The sequence below is a fragment of the Vanacampus margaritifer genome, chromosome 14, assembly GCF_051991255.1.
Source record: "Vanacampus margaritifer isolate UIUO_Vmar chromosome 14, RoL_Vmar_1.0, whole genome shotgun sequence".
NCBI classification, from domain to species: Eukaryota; Metazoa; Chordata; class Actinopteri; order Syngnathiformes; family Syngnathidae; genus Vanacampus; species Vanacampus margaritifer.
Window position 1 is genome coordinate 12,518,125 of NC_135445.1, and position 22,058 is coordinate 12,540,182.

Below are 22,058 nucleotides of genomic sequence, written 5' to 3' on the forward strand. Positions count from 1 at the left end.
ATTTCCAATATTTTAGAGTATCCTGATTGTATCACGCTACAGTCTGTATTGCTTGACAATATCAGGAGAATATTGTATCATAAATGATGCTGTGATTCCAATCCCTCTCTACCATGTCCCAACCAGGATCATCAATATTCATGTTATTATTGTATTGGATGCAGTTCAGTCAAACTGGGAATTTTGCAAGTGACAAAATTCAACAGCTAATCATCATGACTCATCACTTTTCATCTGCTCATTAGTTGCTTCTAAATGAGACCAATTAGAACATGTTTCTCATTATATTCGCCACACTGGTTTCTTTGGCTAAGATGCTTCTTTTTTTGTCCAAAGTCACTATGACCATATTTTTTTTTTCTGTCATAAAACAAACACTGAATATTTCATTTTGCACAAAGGCCGGAACACAAGAGGCAGCTGACCATGATGCCGGAACAAATAGCATTTGCGAGGTCGGGAGGTGTCCTTTGCACGCGTTGACTGAATGTTTGTGTTGACAAAATTTGCATGGTTGGAGAAGCAAGGGAAGATAAAATACTTTTTTTTTGGTTGTTGTGCCAGTCTGAGCTGACTCACGGCACCTTTTCGCCTCATTGTCGTGCGGACGGAGAAGAGCTGCGTCGGCACCATGTTTGCGCATTGTCATCGCTTAGTCAAACATTTGTGTTTGCACTGCGGGTCACATACGGGCCTCTGGGAATTGCATTGTGTTGAATTGTTATGATTTGTTTTATTGTTCGTATAGATGAGGTTACTATTTTGGCATAGATTTGTACTTAAGATTCAAAGACGAGACGATGCAAATGATATTAATAACTAGAGAACGCAATTTCTGTAGAAATTGCACGTAAATGTTGATGACCTGACGCTGAACAGCTGAATAGCTCAGAATTAGATGAAATGTAGGAAATCTGAATGATTAAAATAATATATGGAGAATTGAAAAAAAAAAATAAATAAATAAAATCAGTGTGATGAGAATGAGACAAGAAATTTACATCCAGCCCTTGCATTTATGGGTGATTTGTGATGAGAATCGTTCAAATGCAAACATACTACAAATCTCCTAGCTGAATGGTCTGCAAAAATTTAAATTGGAATGGGTTTTATTCTGTTGAGAAATGAAGAAGAGGTGAACAAATGACTTAAAAGATTTGGATGACTAGTATCGTGTATTTCAGTCCCAGCCGTTTGCGCTGTTTGCCCCAAAAATGTGCACTCAATGAGGATAAAGACTGCTACATTAGCTTCGCAATGCAATTTTAGCCTCCTTGTAAAATAGAAGCTTACTTGTGCTTATTTACCCAACTTTATGTGAGAAAAAGATGTTGACTTGATCTTCTGTGACTTACAGTATGTGGCACATCTGAGTACATATTGTTTTGGCTGTTTGACTGAGTGAGGTTGTATCCTGCCACGTTAGCCTTTCATGCTAACCACTAGATAGCAGGCTTGATAGGACTCTTATGCTGCATTACAGGATGGTCGGAGGTCGGACTTTTCCGAGTTCAAACCAGGAAGTGTGTACGGAGACGCCCCCTTGAACCAGAACCTTGAATTCCACTTGCGAAGTCGGAAAGAAAAAGTACCCCGACTTAACGACGGACTATAATGTGACATCACTCTAAAATTGCGACCCCTTTGGAAACACACACTGTGAATGATAAAAGACAATTTACTCGAGTATGAAATGAAGACATTTAACATTTTCTATTCATACTTTTACTGTTTATGAATTTACTTATAAACATATATTGGAATATACAGTAACTGTGTATTGTAATGAATAACACTTTTCACTCCCTTCCAGCTGGTGAGATAGGAATGCACATGGGAGTCATGTTCTCAAGTTCTCATGGTGATAACACTGTGGGTCTGAGGGAGTCTGGGTCGCATGGTAGTACCTGTCTAATCATATATTTCCGGCTTTGGACGGAACTGGAGTAAACATGTCAGTAAATCACTTGTCTGTCTATTATAATTACTAACCCTTTGTCCAGCCTCAGAGGAGGAGTATGCTTTTTTCATCTATAAAACGACTGTGTATTTTCATATTGACACACTCGAGGCTTAACATCACCTTTGGAATGTAAGCATTTACTCTTGTGTCTTTTAAGAGCTCTTAAAATAAATTCTTTATAAAGAAGGCTTCTTCATCAGATCTCATTTTTCAATTATTTTGAACACGCAAAGATTACACTTAATATAGTAATCAAATAATACCTTCAGAAACTAGATAGCTTTCTTCATTCACAAATATTTGACATAACTTCACGTAACACAACATATGTGACAGTTTGCCGCTATCTCCCTGCATGAAATTCTACTACTGAACTGTATGAAATGCTTATGAAATAAGATTTTAAAAAAACAATAAATGAAGCAAAATTGTGAGAAGGCAAGTTTGCTGGAGGTCAAAATGAGTTTTGAGGACCAAAATACATGTTTTTTTAATCAATATCCACCATCTTTGTTGTTTACTTTAGCCTCAAACACTTTCAGGTTGGACCTGGGAAAAAACAACTCGAATATATCTGACTTCCAACCATCCTCGAATGCAGCATTAGGCCGAGGGGGTGAGGGAAAGTTTTTTAACAAACGACCTTTACACAGCTCTGACTGTTGTCACACATTCCAGTCCCACACTAAGTGAATATGTCCACTGATATGCCAGCTTACAAATACAACTGATAAAAGCTCAATTAAACTTAATAACTTGAGTTCATTTCATCAACTTTTTCGAATGAAAGACTTTAATTGAATCTTGTGTGACAGCTGCATTTGAGTCAGTGAATATGTAGACAGCTGCTATGTAACGTTAGCTTCTACGGCTATCCGCTAGTTAGATATTTCCGCTAGTAGAATATTTCCACTACCATGTTAGCTTGCATGGCTGATAAAAAACAAAATAAACTTAACAATTAGTCTACTTGATCTTATTTCACTAATTTATGTGAATGGAGAACTTTAATTGCTATTGCATGTAGACTGCTACATAACGTTAACTTCTCTGGCTAACCGCTAGTGGAAATAGTCACTATTCACGGGACTAGAATGTGCTGACATCAACTTTTTTGCGAAAGAAGGACTTAGATTGAATCTTGTATAATTGATGCATTTGAGTCAATGTAAACTGCTACAGAATGTTAGCTTCTCCGGCTAACTGCTAGTTAACTCACTCCATTTTGGTAAACGTCCTAGCAAAGGAAAAAGGAGATTAGCAATGGAGTGTAATATAAAAGACTGTTATTAATTAAGATTTTGGGGGTAATTTCCCAAATGTGAGCCTCACTGTTTTTTGTTGAAATGCTGATTTATAAAGCTTCAACATTCGTGTGCACACACTGGATTATTATCTGGCAGAGTTTCTACTTACACGGGCCAGAAAAAACAAATGCAGTTATTATTTTTCAGACCACTGCTCTTAACTAACCTAATTTGTGTTCCTTTTTTCTTCCCCCTTCCGTGACTCACTGCGAGCCCTGCATCATGACGAGGCCAATTATACACTTTGTACATATTGATTTTGTTTCACCAGTCAAACGGCATGATATTTTCCATCCCTGAATCATCGGGAAGAATTGCAGGGATTGAAAGAATCTCTCGTCACATAATGCTCGGTCATCCGTGTGTGTGCGTGCGTGTGTGTTAGTGACTCATTGGTGTATCAACACATCTTCTCCAAAACACAGCTTCCGCTAGAAGTGGGGCTCCTAACGAATGAGGTGAACGCAGCAAATTAATTCAAGCGGCTTGTTCTAATTAAACACCACATGCGTGCTGCCAAATAAGCAACATGGTTGAATATTCATCCGCTAGCTCAGCCTTTGTTTAAAAAAAAAAAGTGGATGGCTGACTTCATTATCGCACAAAAATCGCATCCCAAATCGCTGTCAAAATCTTGCAGTCATCCTCTGAACTATTTAAGAGTTAAATACAGGGTTTCCATTCAGATCAAAACTGATTTGGAAAACATAGTTTTTAAAGGACATTAGCATTTCTGTAGACTCTGATGCCACAATGTGTGCATCCATGTTTATGTTCCGGGTAGCTACGCAACTCAACCTCAGTTCACAGTGTTTTTTCATCTTTCAAACTACACTTTAACTTCACACAAGTCCAAATTTACCAGTAATGTTTAATATCCAGGATTTTCCCACCTCTGTCAAATTATGAGCTGCCTCTGAGTATTTTTTTTCCTACAGTTGTGTCGAGGAAGAAAAGCACTGCAAATAAACACCAAGAGAAGAACAATGATGACTATAAATAGGTGTGAATGTTAAGGATTTTCAAACTGGTAAATATACAGCAGTGCTTTTTGTAACCAGCACATATGATTTCTCTGAAAAATATTATCCTAAACAGGTGATGCAGTAATTTGTGTCTTCTCTGAATGGGCAGATAGCGAACAGTACTTAGACTTCTATGACAAAGTGGCCTTCAATGGGCCAGACGAGGAAACACTTGACAGCAAAGAGTGCATGAAAACTTTTTACAAAATGCAAAATAGGAGGGTTAAATATTCTGCCTATGGCTGTAAAATGGTTAACTGAAATGCTATATATTTTTTTAAATGCATAAAAGATAAAAAATATTAATTGATATTAAAAAACTGAATTGTGTTAGCTTAAAAACTCCAAAGTATCTAAATTTCATAATTTCCAAGTTATTACTACATATATGACATAAATTCACATCAATTCTCCCCTTATGTTTCAACATTAGCACACAAAACTGTTCTTGTAACGCAAACATATAACTCGCTAAAAATCAATAAGCGCTCACATGTATGGCTAAAACAGAAAAGTGCTGCACAATATTCATTTGTCCAATTACGTAAGCGTATGAAAAACAAATCTGTCTGACAGTGCACAGAAGGCAGAGAGAACTTAAACCCATGAGGGAGGAAGTGGACAGCTTTACGGTTCCAGACGCTAATGTTAGCTGTCTTTTGGGATATTCAGCGAACGTCTCATTTTCCGACATTACTTGGCTTCGGATTGGTCTGTGATGCCGATGACCTTCTGCGGTTTTGCTTCCCACTCATGCAGTCGCTACATTCTCGCTCTTTAAAGTTGCTCGCTCCTTATCTCGCGCACGTTTGACATCTTGACAGCCCGGGTGGAAATAATGCCCTTTCCTAAACACACTTTATCGGCCCAGATGAATAAAAATAAATGAATAAATAAACTCAAACGGTGTTTGGAATCCGTTAACCATAGCTTAGATTGAAATATTGTCTGAGTGCATTCTTCTCTTCTTCGGAAACTTTGTTGAGTGCAACAAAATAGGAGTGCCAGTCAGACACAACGCAAGCTGAGCTTCCTAGCGCTATATTGCCAATGCTGCAATGCGTGGCCGGCGCAAGATAAACGGCACAACCAGCTTCCAATAGCTGTCGGGACAGAGCAAAAAAAGCTTGGCTAAAGGTGAGTGCATTGTATTGGTTAGCGGTGTTGAACTGTCAACCAAGATATCATTTAGCATTAGCATGCGCCAGTGGTGTAGTGGTCCCTGGAGAAGCGGGTATACTCTCAATTTTCACCATTTTTTTTTCAAAAGAATTTTTATTTTCATTTCAAGTATTTCAGTATTATTGAATGCTGAATCTTAAACAATGTGCCCCCATTCTTGTGTTTTAACTTTACTTAAAAATGAAAAATGAAGTACCAGCCTAGCTACTATAAAACTTAACTAGAGCATTAGCGTCCACCCCAGGGATCGAACCCAGAGCGCATATCAGTTTCACCTGAGCTAAATTTCTGGGTCGCCTTAGTGAATCGGGGAGCATTTGAAGGATTGTTTTCCTAGAAATGACCTGCCCTACTCTGCCTCCGATTGGCTCATCAGTCCTCATGCCAAAGGTTAGCCAATCAATCAGTGTAGGCAGGGGGTACCAGCCAATTAGAGGCTGAGGAGGGTAGGCCATGGCTGAACAATGTGCATCAGGGGAGATTTAGAAGTGGGTATACTCAATGCTGACTGAAAAAGAAGTGGGTATACTCCGAATACCCGCGTATACTCTGGACTACACCACTGCCGCCGAAACAGCCAGTATGTTTGGAGTGAGCTTTCTGATCCTTCTAAAAGACTTCAGATGCTACTGTTGGAAAGAAATGAAATAATAATAATAATAATAAAAAATGTGCATGTTATTTCCAGTGATGAACAACTAATGAACGTGACTTCTACCACCACATTTTTAGGATTGTCAGTAAGTGTCTGTGGCAGGTCTAAATGATCTTTTGAAAAAAAAAAACACAAATACCCTCCATGTTTTGATCATGTTTAACATAATTATTTTGAAGGCGCTTACAAAGTTTTGGACAAGGAGACGACAAGAGTCCTTAACTGTACACAGTCATTGCAACGGGCCACATTGCCCTCTCACCTGCCAGCGGCATTATCTTGCCTGCTGATGAAGTCAAGGCGGCCGCTTGGGAGTAAGAAGCTACTCTAAGGCCATTAGTCAAGCTGATAACACCCCTACTGGCCCACTCGCCGCTATCGCCAAGCCTTGCTGGCCCGGACTCTCCTTAGTGACGGATACGATGCGCCAGGTCAACACGAACAATGACGCAATTGTTTGATTTGATGCAGTCACGTTCTACATTCTTACGGTCAATCAGGCGATCACGTATACAGTTAGAATAGCGGTGCAGATTGTGGTAGATCCCTTGTTTGCCTAGTTGAATATGATACGGTACGTAAGAGGAGTTTGTGCTATTTATAACAGCAACTGCAGCAACCAAACAACAAGAATCCAAAACAGTCATTTGCAGTCAGTGCAGTTCCACTCCAGTCCTATAGGTGTTGGTATTAAATGCAATACAGAGTAGGGAAGCACAGATCAACTTCAATTGAGTTGATTTTTTCTCTCAATCTCAATGTCTTGCCGCAATTGCAAATCAACAATCAATGCTACACAAATCATCAGAATCGATTGGCAACGTGTTTTTATGTTCTGAATGACTGTTTCTATGCTGCCAGTGTCCAGAGGAGTTGTGACACAGCGTGGATCAACCTCCCTTAGGTGACATAATGCTGGCAGTTTTCACACAACAAATTAGTTGTTAGTAGTTAGGTGCAAACCAATCAAAAAGGTTTGTAGTTAATGTAATTGTGGCTATGGCTAAACAGATGTGCCAGCAAGCCCAGGCGACTATTCTGATATCCAACTATAGGTTGATTCATACAAGCATCACACTCTCACATCGGGTGGGGTTCTATATATAGGTGTGCTATCACTGCTGTCTGAACATGTAAAAAAAAAAAAAATTCTGTGAGACATCTCATGCAGCAAGAGTAAAGTGTGCGCGTGTTGTCACCGTATAAGAACAATGTTGTAATATGACAAGAAACATTCGCAGAAAGAGTTTAGTGATGTTCCAGGAGAAAAGTAATCATATCACAAGAGCTAGGTTGTAATCTTACGGAGGAAATAAAAAATAAATGCCCATCTCACGTTGGCCTAGGCTTTACAACTCGAAAGCTACAAAAGCTAAAACAAACATAAACAGCGATGATCCTTTCTGAAGTGTCACCGCAAGCCCGGGGAGCTCAAAAAAGGAACAACAATCTTCAAACCGATAACATTGAGAGTTAAAGATACAATACTGGGATTAGTGAATTGGCACTACATTTAAATCTTGCTAAGAGCTGGCTTGTTATGGGGAAAATTTGCAATTTTTATAAGAATGAAATCGTACTTTTTAATCCCCCCCACCCCCCAAAAAAATATTACAAAAAAGGCGTAATTTTAAATGTATCTATTTATTTAGTAATTATAACCACAAAAAAAAGAGTAATATTACAAGAAAACTATCAAAAGATTCGAAGAATAAAACTGTATTTATGGCAAAAAGTTGTAATTTTAAAACCAACATTTTACAAAGAGTCATAATGCTACCAGGGAAAACTTAAATTTTAGGGGATACATTTCATCATATTAGAAAGGAGGGGAAAAAACAGTCACTATGTAAAGGAAATAGTTGCAATTTTTGCTTCAAAATTGTGTCATATTGCAAGAAGAGACAAAATCGTCCTACAAAAAAATATAATCATACAAATAATAATAAAGTTGTAATTTTACAGAAAAAAAATTACGAGTTGTACATTTTGAGGAGAAAATGACAATTTCATGAGAATTAAGTTGTAATTGTACAAATATTTTTTGGGATAATATTATGAGAACAAAGTCCTAATTTTATGAGAAAACTTAATCATAAACGTACTCAATAAAATCTCAGTTTTAGAGAATTCAATAGTAACTCAATAAAAGAAGTTCATAATTTCATGAAAATGTCATACTGTGAGAATACATTTGCTATTTTACAACCATAAAGTTGTCAGTTGAACTTTGTAATTCTACAAGAATATAGTTCTCACTTCACGAAGAAAAGCCATCTAAAAATAAAGCAAGAAAAAAAAAAACCCTTCAATTTCATTTTTCCTATGTAGGCCATTTCAGTTAATATAACAAAAATATACCATGATTAACATAATAAAGAAATATTTATTATGAGCATATGTGGTTAAAAAAATGTTTTTTTATGCGTTCCAAAATTGCATGTGGGGCTGCTTCAAATGCTCCCGTGCCCACCCCTGACTCAAAGGGTTATAAAAGCCATTTTAACTTCCGACATGAGCTCTTGTTGGGAAACCTCCCGTCGTGGCAAAAGTGCTTGATGCAAATGAGGCCTCGCGGGGTGCAGCTAATTAAGTCTTTTACATGATTCCATATTGATCTGCAGCGGGCTAATAAGTAGGATTTATTCCGAGCGAGAAGGTGCAGTGCAAATTTAGGCTGCTCATTAGGCTTTTTGGATGACTTTGTCATAGTTTAATAATGTGTGGCGAATGGAATGATGGTGTTTGCATAGTTTACACTAGAGGAGTACATCATCACGATGAACGAATGGCGGCAGTCGTTGGGGAAAATGATTCTCGTCTTTGTCTATGAATGAATCAAGCATGGTCGGCTCGAGCTGACGTGAAAAGTAAGCAGATGCGACGATGAGGAGAGCTGACATTTGCACCTCGAGCCCAGATGCCTCACAACAGTCGCTTTTGCGTGTGGGGAGATAGGCGGAAGAAGAGGCTAGACGAGGAGGCAGGGGAAGGCCCGAGGCGAGCGTTTGCGATCTGTGTTGCCTACAAGGCGCTTCATGTGAACGCAAGCGAGCTAATATCCCCAATGAAGACCATTTTTGTAATTTCTTTACGTGCACTGGTAGGTACTGCTGTTTTGGTTAGCAACCAGAGTTGGATGGAGTAGCCAAAAATGCTCAAGTGGAAGTACTGTTACTTTAGAATAATACAAAGTATAAAAAAAAAAAAAAAAAAGAAAAGTCATAAACTCATTTGTTCTAAAAAATGTTATAAATATGTCCTATTTTAAATATTACCATGCTCCAATATGTTTTTTTTTTTTAATGCTAAAGCATACAGAAGGCTTCGATGCAGCCTCTGAACTGAAGAGAATGTTTGAAGCAATGGTAGTTATTACAAAAACGGCCAGCAGGTGGCAGCAGAGTATAAGAGATCAACCAGGGCCATGTTGCAACAAGCTCTTTTACCCACTGTTTTAAACAGATTTGTGAATAATGATATAACTTAGCTACATTCTAATGCTAATTGCTTGAAATGTGCTATTGGGAAAACAAACCTTCAAACATTCAAGAGCTTGAATAATTTGCACAGGAAGAGAGTGGGGAAATACCAGCGCAGAAGTGCAAGAAGCTTAGAGATAGCTACAAGAAGAGTTTGGATGTATGCATGTATGTTCTATTTCTTCTTTGCAATTACATTATACAAGTTGAAAAATGATTTCCTTTGTTGAATTACTTTGTACATCCAATTAATCCCATTGATTTCTGAAGATATTGTCGAGTTCATGCAAAAAAAAAATTAAGGGGTGCCAATAACAGTGAGCAGGACTGTATTGGAAGAAAAAGAATAAGGCCATAGGATGAAGACTGCTTTCTGCAAATACTACAAAAAAATGTATACACTACTAATAAGACTAAAATAAAGTCAATATTTTTACAATAATAAATGCCATGCAGGAAAACTTCTTGAGAACAGTCAGAATTTTGTGAGTAATAACAAAATAGTCATTCATATGAAAAAATAACATTGAAGGATAAAGTCATAATTTGGTGTTATGACAAAAATATTGCAATAATAATACTAGCGATAGAATAAATTTGTAACGGAATTTACAAGAATTAGGTTAACATAACCTGTTCCAAAAGTTCAAATTTAGCAAGTTAAGTCATAGAGATAGTGTCCCCATATTCCTAGTCCGAGTCCTAATCAAGTCTTAATAATATTTTGCAAGTAAAGACATCTCTTTACAAGAAGAATGTTGCAATTCTACAAATCGGGGGTAAAAAAATATGAGAATAAAGTAGCCAAATTATGACAATAAAGTAGCAACATAGCAGGAAAGATGTCATTTTTCCAAAATGAAGTTGTAATTCAACAAAGGTCACCATATCAGGAAAATATAGTCAAATACAGGTAACTGAAGAAAAAAGTTGTCATTTTTACAACAAAATGACTTCCTATAAGTCAGCAAAAATGTATCTGAATATAATCACAAAAGTCTGCATCAATCGCACGCACAACACGCACACAGCTGCCAAAACAAGAAAGAAAAGAGTAAAAAGCGGGATACTTACAACCATACCGTTTAGCGACACCCAGCAGTCGGGGGGGAAGTCTTGGAGCAGAGGCACCAGGTACTGGAGGCAGCCGTCCCAGTGACACAGCAGCAGCATCATGCCTATCAAGTTAAATATTCTTACCACAGCACTAGCCAGGTCATAGGTCATATGGAAGATCTGCAGACAGAAAGAGAAAAAACAGAAACGTCGGTTAGGCGGCTTTCAAGCCAAGAATGACGGAAGCGGGTTTGGCCACTTGTGGATTGGGTCGTTGCTGGTTGAGTTTGTGCTACTGCGCTCGCAGATGTTGAGTTGTCCATAATTCAACATGGCCGCACTCCAAAACAAACAGCCGTCAAGAAACACACATTGAGTAGCATGTGATGCTACAAGTCTTGCTACCAATTAGAGTGCTACTTAATACTCTTGATGGATTACTTAGCAAAGTAACAAATCAATTCAATATTTGTTTATTTCAATCTATGTATGTAGGCTACAATGACATGTCCTATGATGACCCAAGGATGCATGCTAAGATATCCGGGCGTCCGAGGGGGCTTTTATAAATTCATGAAAAGGTCAGGTTCTTAATTGGTTTTCACAGGACGACTTAGCATGTGTTGAATTTGACTGACGCTTTGTGCGACAAATGTTTTATGATATAGCCAATATGTCCTACAATATGCACTTCGGGTCCTATAACATGTCCTAATATTATATCATGTCATACTCTGTGAAGGAAATGGCGTGAGTCGAACTGAGTCAAATTGAGTAGCGAATTACCGATTGAAAACAAATGCCAAATCTGAATTTTCGCATTCTTCTCTTCAGAATGTGTCGTAGCATATTATCGACTCGTCAGAGAAAAATGTCTGGATGGGACGTGGGTGAGACTCACTACAAGTGGAGTGTACATGCGCGGAAGATAGATAGCTTTGTACAAGCTACCTGGTATGTATGGGAATTCTTGGCTAATGGCTAATGGCCTCGCTGTCGGCCAGCTAATGCTATCCTAGCAATGGTAATATTTGGCTTGTCAATGCCTCACTGGTGGTTTGCTGCGGCTAAGGCTATTTAATGCCTTGCTGTTGGCCTATCATGCCATCTTAGCCAACACACGAAAGGGTGTTTGCAAACTTGGATGCTGGCTCGAGCTGAGAGACGAACTAGCTTAGCGCTAGCTAGGATAAGGCTAGTATGGGAATGGATTTAAAATGGTTCTGCTGTTGGCCATGGTACAGTGCAAGATCCTAGAGGTTAAGGTAAGTTATTTTTAACTAAAAAGGAAAACATTTCTGTGAGTTGATTCGCTGTGTCAATGGGTTAGGGTAGGATACGTACACTTCACATGTTTGAATGAGATAAGTGAATGGACTATATGCCACGGAGGAGGCGGGACTTCTGGGTTTTCACCCATCAACTTTGTTTTTGTTTCCGGTTTTCGACGTGTGGGCCGCGTCCCAGTACTTGCGCTTCCGCCTTTGTGCCCCTCGGTTGCGCTTTCCCGTCGACGGGCGCGAGGCTGCGAGTGTGTAGTGTCTGTCTCAGTGTCCGAAGCATTTCAGATAGCTAAGACGCCGATGAGCGGGAGCGCGCGATTGGGGGGTGCAGGGGTGGGTGTGCGAGTGTTGGAACGCGGCCATCAGCGGCGCTGATGTGTAAAACCCGGAAGTCCGTGGCATCTACCCCATATGGCTTTGTAAATGTATGATCACGATGAAGTACTATTGCCCTATTATGTATTGTTTTAGTAATGTACATTTAAAAAAAATACATTATTGTAGAGTGGCCATCGGGCAAGATGTTTACATTTAAAAAAAAAAGTAATTTGGAGGTGTAATAGTAAGGAGAAGCAGTTTAATTTAAGTATTTCACCACCCTGGCACCACTTCCCACTATCTCCTAATAGGGGAGCCATTTTTTAATTCCAGGTTAGTTAGTCCATAATTCCTCCGACTGTAATCGTTAAATATGGACGTGATGATCGCTTATTGGTGCACTTGGGTAATAAAACCGTCGCATTCCAGGATCTGCCAGTGAAATATTTCGTCTAATTGCAATCTATTTTTAAAGTTGATGCTTTTTCATTTCCCCCTCAAAGTGCCCATTTTAATTCATCACGGTTGAAATGACGCTTAATTGGGCCTATTTCGTCCATTAAGTAGCAGACTTCACGTTCACCTCCAAAACGGTGCGAAAACATTAATTCACATTGAGCGATAGATTAAGACTCTACAGATGTGAAATTAGAAAAGCTATAGGGGGATAAATAAGGTGGCGCTTTGCCTTCAGTGTGTATAACATTTGTCAATCAATTCTTCAAGGATCTTCACCCTGTAAAATTTGGTGGGTACTTATAGTGTGGAAAATGTTGATTTGGCTTGAGAATAATGAAGAAGAAAATATGCAAAATCTGCAGTTAAAATGCGACCAACGCAGATGGTTTAAAACCTCTTTGAGTCTGAACGGCCATCTTCTCCACTGCGGTCCATTGTGACTGTCCTGTAACCTTTGTGCAACAAAAGGACAACGACCACATACACACACACACACACACACACACACACACACACACACACACACACACACACACACACACACACACACACACACACACACAGAGTTGCAGAGACAGAGAGAGAGAGAAAGAAAGATGAGAGCGAGAAGAAGAGGGCGGGGCCGATGCTCAGATCCCTCCATGGTTCAACTCCTCCGCTGGGACATACAGCGCGCTGCCCCGCAAGGCTAAAATTAGCCACTAGCATATGCCAGCGGAGAGCGCTCGTCTCAAACGCACCCTGAATCTCTTCGGCTGTCTTTTATTCTTAAATTAGCAGAACTCTCTCTCTCTCTTTCGCACTCACTCGCTCGCTCCGTTTGCCTTCACGTTCATCACTAGATGATGACTTAATGAGACGGAACAACTGACATAGCGAAAGTAGGAAGACAAACACAAAGAGAGAATGGTTAGGAAATTAAAGGCAGATATTGCTGACTGTTGGGAAAGGTAGAGGCTCTTTTTGATTTATTGCAAAAAAAATAATAATCAAAGAACTAAACCCAAACTTGAATTAATTCCAACCATTTTCTCTTGTCTGATTAGCTTAACTGTGTTTTTCCTGAAAGAAAAGTGCACTTTTGTTTGACAAAAGTGTTTCCAAACCTTGAATAAACATTAAACAAGTCTCAAAAGGTGCAGTTTAAAAAAAAAAGAAATCTAGATGTTTATAATGGATTATTATTATTATTAATTATATTAATTTTGATGACCAGTCATCTAGAATGATTCAATGGTCTCTTAAAGCTAAGGAATAGACTCTTAACTAGTTTGCAGCCAAAACACTACATGACATCATCTAAAGGAAAGTTGGGCTCCATGGCGTGGAAACAGGAGTTCAGAACATATGTCGGTCACAATTAGTTGCTGGGTAACAGTACCGTGGTTTTAAAAAGTCAAGGTTTCAAAAACCTGCCTGTCACTAGTAATGGGCTGATGGGACTTCGAAGCAGGGTACAATTTTATTGGCCTCTTGCTGAGTTGAGTAAACCAGTGTTTCTCAAGCTTTTTTGAGCCACGGCACACTTTTTTTCATTGACAAAATCTTGAGAGGGGAGGGGTCACAAAAAATTGCATTTTTCTTGTGACCAGGGATTAATTTAGTGTTCTTCTAAATGAAACACACACCTAAGAATATGTAGGTGGCTGTAAAGGAGTGTTTTGATCCAACTTGTGATCAAATGGTTTTCATAAAATAAAATAAATAAATAAAAAACATTTGAAAAAAATCTACTATGGATGACAGGATGAATATTGGCAGACAGCTGTTACATGTTTATCCTTCCATTGTAATGTAAATATGTTCAGAAGAAGCAAAATTATAAAAAAAAAAATATTGTCAGAGTAGGCGGAAATTGAGAGCAAGCTTCTTTTCCAGAGAGTTTTTTTTTTTCCTTCTACAAAATTCCCGAGGATGGCTTTGCTGGAAAGCCTCGCACCTTGCGGGGTCATCCCTCTCCGAGGACATCAAGGAAAGATGTAGAAACTCATTAGCAGAGTGAGGAATTTGTTTCGCTGGCAATTTCATGCTATCTAATAATAGGAGGATCTCCTCCTAGTAAAGGGTTTTGGATCAGTGGTCAGGGTCGGGCAAGCTTTGTTATGATGAGGGTGTCCATTAGGGAGCTTTCATTTTGGAAACTGGGATGTACTCATTTGTGGAGAAAGGCTAACATTGCAAAAGTGCTCATGAAACATCCATCCATCCATTTTCTTAACCGCTTGTCCTAACGAGGGTTGAAGGGGTTCATGAAACAAAGATTTTAAAATGGAGTTGAAAATGGGGCTGGGTAAAAAAAGAAAAGAAAAAAAAGGCATAAAATACACATTCTCTATTTAATGCGGGTGCCGAGAACAGTGACAATACTCCAGTCACTCACAGGTCGTTGCATCCTTTTTTTTTACACAGAGATGTCTCCATGAGAGACGTGGCTGTGGCACATTGAAAGGGAAATGAGAGGAGCCACTTTGATTGGCAGGGAATGGAGTCGGCTGTGTTCATGCCCACTACGGCGCACACCAAATTATTTTAAAATACGTCATCTTGCACACGCCTGCGAAAATACCAACATCTGATCTAACACGCCCAATTTGCCATTTATGAACTACAGAGAAAAATAATTGATTCGGTGTAAATATTGTAAGCATTATTTCTAATCATATAGCAGAAAAAAAGGTTTAACATTACGACTTTGTAACCTTTTTTCATTGTTTTTTCCATAATTCAACTATTTAGACCACAACTCTAAAGAGTATAAGATCACCTCATATACTGTCGGAGGAATCTATTTACAACATGCATAAATCCATATTTATTTCTTCTCCTTATGTGCTGCTCTTTTGGTAAGCAAAATAGAATTTAAAAGAATACAAAGACTTATGAAAAAATAACCAGCCATTCTGTGAAATGGTTCATTTCAACTCTTACCTGAAATAATTGTCAATTTATGGTGAGCAATTATGATTTTATAGCACTTTTTGTGAATATTTTGGCATTAAGTACAGTATCGGCTATTCTAGAAAGTAGCTTTTCTTCTTTAGACAACAAACTATCGTATACTGCTGGTTGCAACAAAGTAATGCACTCCATTTGGCCTCTATTGCGTCGAGATGTAATTAATGAATCGACAATCAATTCCACACAACTAACAGGATTCTTAACAATCCAATTATTGTTTAATAGATTATAATGATACCATGCTGTCAACATTACAAGGGCAGAGGAGAAGATGGCAGTGCATCAAAAGCTACGTATCCACGGCACCAATGTAATCGATTTAAGTTGGATTTCGTGGCCACTATAAACAATCTACACCTCACGCGAGTATAACAGCTAGGTGGCACCGACAGGGAGCCAAAAGCTCGGCCAACACCCCCGCCGGCTGGCATCAGCAAAATATAGGCTTATGGTGCGCCGGGCTTCAGTTTGACCAGGGGCAAGGGCATAGGTCAGCATAATCCTCTAATACAGCAGAGACAAAGAGCCAAGATGTGATGTGATAGCAGCAAAGGGGTCACACGGCGGTGCAGGCCGGCCAGCTCGCTCCCGTCGGGAGGACTTTCATAAGCGAAGTGCTTTGACGCCGTTTTGCAGGCCAATTGTGACGACTGGACTACGGCTAATTGACTAGCGACCTGTGGATTTTGAAGCCTTACAATGGATTTAGGGATTTGGATACATGTATATAAAGACGGTCAAGTGTGTGATATATGTGTCATGATACAGTATTGGTACATAAGCATGTAAATAGGGATATGTGAAATTGAAAAAAAAAGGTAATTTTTTTTTTACAGTGACAATTTCTAAACAAAAACATGTTATATCAATGCTGAACTATTAGCTCAGCATTCATTTCTGCATCTTCAATTGAGCGTGTGTGACCTCTGCTTGAGGTTAGCAGGGATTAGCGAGGGACTAATTTAAAGGGATTAAATCCACCAATGGCTATCAACCTTGATGGGTGACAAAAAGGCTTCCTGGAAAAATCTGCAATTTTGCCGCTTTAAAGTTGCCATGGAAATGTCGTTTTCTTGGTTTTGCCTTACCGTAAATAGCAGTTCCCACAAAAATCGACCTTTTAGTTGTATTGAGTGCATTTTATCTCCTTGTCTCATTATATTCGAAGAGCTCTAGTATGAAATGGGCTACATGCACGCTCACCTCCAAGAAATAATTTGTCAAGCATAAGCAGATTGCATTGCCAGTGCACAGTAGAACATTAACGATGAATAGGGCTCAAGAGTTCAAAGCAACTTCCTGTTTGCTTAAGGAAACTACTTAGCATGCAAATGTGTCGGGAAAAGAATGAAGGAGGCAGGACAAAGAGTTCAAACTGCATATTGGGCCACGTTGTTGAGGCAATGAAGCCGCGGGGGAGGAAATAGACTTCATTAAAAGGCAGATGGGTGATGGATGGTATCATTACAGGTAGAAAACAAGGCGCCGTCTATTCACCGAAGAAAAAGCGCAACCATATCATCTTTCAAGTCTTGAACAAATATGTATTATTATGTGTGTGTGTGGGTGGGGGGCTTAGCATATGAGTGAAATGTTCAACGTAATTTAGCAAAGACAAGATTAGAATGTTACAGGGAGAAACTTGTGTTTTTACGTGATATACTGCTTATATTCATTTATACATTATTTGTTTAAGTTAACTTTCTAAGAAATGCTGCTGAGCTCCCTGTACTTTTTGCTAGAATTTTAAAACAAATAGTTCACATCTGAAAAACTGTTTAGTAAACCAAATTAAAGTCACTCCCAGCCATTTTCATTGAAGCAACCCCCTTCGCTCCCGATTTTGCAAGGTCCACAGAATATTCTGTTCTATTGCTATAAAAACAGGAAACCTACCAGAAGAAAGATCATAGTCTCTTCTTTCATCAGGGAAAAAATATATTTCTATCTGTTTCAGCTTTGCAGCAATTAGCATTAGAATGTAGCTAAGTTTCATCATTATTCACATTCCTGTTGAAAACACTGTCAAAAAGAGCTTGTTGCAACATGGCTCTGTCTGATCTCTTATATTCTGCCTCCACCTGCTGGCCGTTTTTGTAATAACTACCATTGCTTTAAGCGACCTCTTCAGGTCAGAAGCTGGATCAAAGCCTTCTGTATGCTCTAGCATAAAAAAAAAACATAAAAAAACACATTTATACGTTTTTGGGTTTGAATGAGTTAAGTGTTAGGCGTTTGTATTATTCAAAATCTTGACTACAGCAAACAAATATCACCGAGAAATGAAAATGTACACTTCCTTTTTCACGTACACAATGCGCACATGACATCCCATTTGAAGGCAGAGGGCGGGAAATTTAAAAACTGTGAAAATGAGTGGCCCGATGCTTGCAGGAGTACCCATTGTTGATAGCTAAGGTGTTAATCTACTAATTAGAAGATGTTTCTGTCAAGTGGTCAAATAAAAAGGCTATTGTAAAGATATTTTGGGGTTAAATTGTTACACAGAGCAACAAAAGGACAAGTAAAAAAGTGGGAGCAGCTGTGTCCTTTTTCTGTGGCGGTCAGCAGAATTGCCGTCGCCGCACGAAGCGCATCTATTTTGGTGGTATGAGCGTGATAACCTCAACACTTGTGTTCTGCCTTCATAATCTGCGGCCAGTTCACATTCATAGGGTTTGCGTGTAGTTTGGAGCTATTGCATTTGTGATGAACGGCGAGGCTGGGACATTAGCATGCGGCTGAAGGAGCGGATTACAGTAGTACATGGCGACGCCGCGTTGGGCGGCCTCCACATGCAAGGGGAACCTGATGTGGAGGTCATTAGAGGAGGTAGCAGGAAGCACTGAACGGGAATGCAATGTACTAAATGTTGCCTTTAACTAAGGGGTGGGCAACCTATGGCCTGTGGTCCAATTATGGATTTAGGAGCATAGTCCGGGGCAGTTTTCTCCCCTCCCCTTTCCTTATGTTTTCCCTTCTCGCCCCAACCCACCATCTGAGAAACAGGGTGCTGTTTTGGTGGAACCATCAGGCTTCTCGTTCTGTCTCCCTCTGTTGGTCATTGCTTTCAATATCTGTTGGATGGGTTGCTATAACTGTATTTAATTTCAAAGCACCTTTCTGTGAAATGACGGGAAAGCTATTCTGACGTTGTGACAAGGGCAACTCTTTTTTTCATAATTTTTATTGATTGATTTTTTTTAAAGATCTTTGTGCAGTTTGTCACTTTTTTACTCACGACTGCCACCTCTGGCCCAAAGCCTAACTGCAACATTTGTGTCAGGCTTGTTCACGGTGCGCGTGCGAAAACTCCGCCCCTCCACTCCCCTCCCCTCCCCAAAGAAACTGAAGAATGTGAAGGTCCGCACACTCAACTATAAAGGGATAATAAAAGCTGACAGAGTAACTCATCTGGGCATTGGTGGAGCGTGCATGATGTAGGAAAAGCTTTAATATTACTTTTTTAAACGGCACCTTTAAACTATGGGGTCGATTAAGCACTTTGAGATTTTGTGTTAGGGCTATATAATTAGAATTCACTTAACTTAATAATAACATTTGCATTAGATTTATAGAACACTTTTCTGGACACTCAAAGATGCTTTATTAGCTTAACCAGTGGTGTCCAAACTCGGTCCTCGGGGGCCGGTAGTCCCGCAGGTTTTGGAGGTTTCCCTGCTCCAACGCACCTGTTTCACTCAACAGGATTGTTATCAGGCTTAGTAGAGCTTGCTGATGAGCTTCAGCTGTGTTGGAGGAGAGAAATATCCAAAACCTGCGGGACTACCGGCCCCCGAGGACCGAGTTTGGACACCACTTTAACCTCATAAAATTATGGAATAAAAAATAAATAAAAGTCAAATTTTAATAAAAGTGGAAATATATTTTTTTAAACATCTTACAATGTTATTCTCTTACAATTGCCACTTTATTCTCATTCATTTCTATTGTTCACTCACAATTTTAAAGACTAGATTATTCATAAATATTGCAATTTTATTCACATAATATTCTTGTAATGCAATGACCTTTTTTTTAATGTAATAATAGGTTTTAGAATTTTACAATTTTCTTACCTGTAATATCATGACTTATTCTTGTAAAATTGCATGAATCAGGACTTTACGCTGTAAAATAAAAATTTTCCTTGCCACAACAAATGCTCATAAAATACACCACACATATGATATGTTTGATAAATCTTGCATGTCGCTCTCGGCACGGGCACCTGACTGCTCGTCAACACAGTGGGAAGAAAAGCGGAGAGGAGACAGATGAAGCGAGATTTGAGTGGACATATTGTCTCAAAAGCTGCCAGCGGGCGCGAGAACAACTGTTTTCCCACTTGACCCATTTTCTCTCTCGCAATTGTTACGCAAGTTGGTTTCGGCACGACAGTTTGACAGCATCATCATTCCAGGAAGTCAATTAGCGTTCTTCGTGCGTCATGCAAGACGTGAGGAGATATTGTGGGGAAAAAGTCAAGCCGCTGAGATGTTTTAGTTTGTTTCTGGGACTTTTTTTTAGATGTTTTATTAATAATGTCAATTTAAAATGTCAAATAAAGATCAAATAAAATTCATGTGAGGGCTTTCCCATACTCAAAAGCTCATGAAATTTTGAAGGCATTTTCATCCTTCTGAAAATGTGCCTTATAAAAATGTGTTGATAATGCGCTCCGTTTTGGGGTTTTTTCAACCCTGAAAGGAAGTTTTACTTAGCAACATAGAATTTGGTAAGCGTGTATAGAGAGTACACCCATAAAAAAAGTAGTCAATGCCAGAAAAGGCGCAGGAAGTCTGCCATTTTGGTTTCAGGTGGCCATTTTATGGTTATTTGGGCCATTTTCCGGAGTTGTTTCTTACGTATACAAAGTTGCAAAGAAACTATTTACATCTAAACTAGGACTAACAAAATTTCTCTTCTTAACAGCGATAAAGCTAATTCCATTTCAGAAACAAAAAAATGGTTTGCTCCACTTTTTTGCTCTATGTCAAGGTCCAAATTATGAACATATCACATTAATGATCTAATAAAATTTTGATTCTTAATGTGGAGATCTCCTCAGTGGCGGATCTATTCCAGTGGGATAAAGGGCTGTGGGCCACCCCAAAACCCCGAAAAATTCTAAAATATTTATTTTATCATTATTAGCATCCCCCCAATATAACCACAATATATATCAATCGATCTTTATATTATCCAAACCAATTATCCTAAATACTATAAAATTGCTTGATGGGCTAATTTTAACATTTTTAATTAAAAATATATATATAATCCAAATAGCCCTCGCATCCTTTGACTTTTCAGTATGCAACCCTCTGAGATAAAAGTTCCAACACTCCCAGGTCTATGCAATTGCCTGGCGCCTCGTCCCGGTTCTATCTCTCACCCAAAGTCAACCAGTGTCCAGAATGAGGAAAAGTGTTATAGAAAATGCATGATGCTTTGCATTCTTGTCCAAACGTTGATCCTTAAAAAAATAATCTTAACCTAACGTTAATATTTTGCTGACGTTTTTAGTATCATCATTTCCTCCTAAATTCTTATAAGAACTGCCAACCGGTGACCCAGAAATGTCTCGCCAAACAAAACTCACGAAAATAAATGCAGAAAGACGAAAAACCAAGTGCTGTTTTTGCAAATATGTCTATCACTGAGGCAGGAGGAGAAGGGGATAGTTTGAGCCTAAGTTGTGTTTGTGCTAAGAAGGCAGTCGGGGTGGATTAGTGCCCATGTGAGAGCAGGAGGGATTTGACTGGATTGCACAGGATGACCCGCTGTGCTCATGTTAACATCAGGAAGATGAACCCTTCCCGCCATCGTTTACACAGAAAAAGAAGCATCCTCCAGGGGATTGCATGGGGGTTCCACAGTAAGATCATCATGTCATACATATTAAAAGTGAGTTGATCTACTCTCTGCCCAGAGGGGCTCAAATTGAATACGGACTCTCTCCAGCTGATCTATCAATACGGGCTCGTAATCATAAAAAAAGTTTCCATTTCATGACAGCGATGCCACAGCCTGACATTTACTTTACAGGTAGGAGCCCTATTAGCCATGTGGAGATACATTAACAAAACTTTTAGCCGACTCTACAAAATGAATGATGACGGTGACGTCGCACTGAATTTCTCGAGTCTTGTCATTCCCATCACAAAGCCGCAGTGGAGGAGGCCGTGAATGAAGGGCGGGCGGGTGTCGCAGCATGACCGCCGCCGCCATGCTCCTCTGCTCCAGGGCACCCCCTAAGGCTGCCTGGCTGATCCTGCCTGTGGCATATCTATATATAATCACAAAAATGAAACCGTGTCTGTCTGAGTACACACAAACTGTTATGTACGGTGAAAACTGTGAATGT

General features: G+C 39.2%; 1 protein-coding gene across 1 annotated transcript in view; it reads right to left on the bottom strand.

Annotated features, from left to right (window-relative positions):
• hcn1 (hyperpolarization activated cyclic nucleotide-gated potassium channel 1) overlaps positions 1-22,058 on the bottom strand; it is an 86,284-nt gene that overhangs the window by 33,060 nt on the left and 31,166 nt on the right. The window contains exon 3 of the mRNA XM_077586394.1: positions 10,689-10,850. Within this exon, the coding sequence (XP_077442520.1) occupies positions 10,689-10,850 (162 nt within the window). The remainder of the gene's footprint in view (positions 1-10,688; positions 10,851-22,058) is intronic.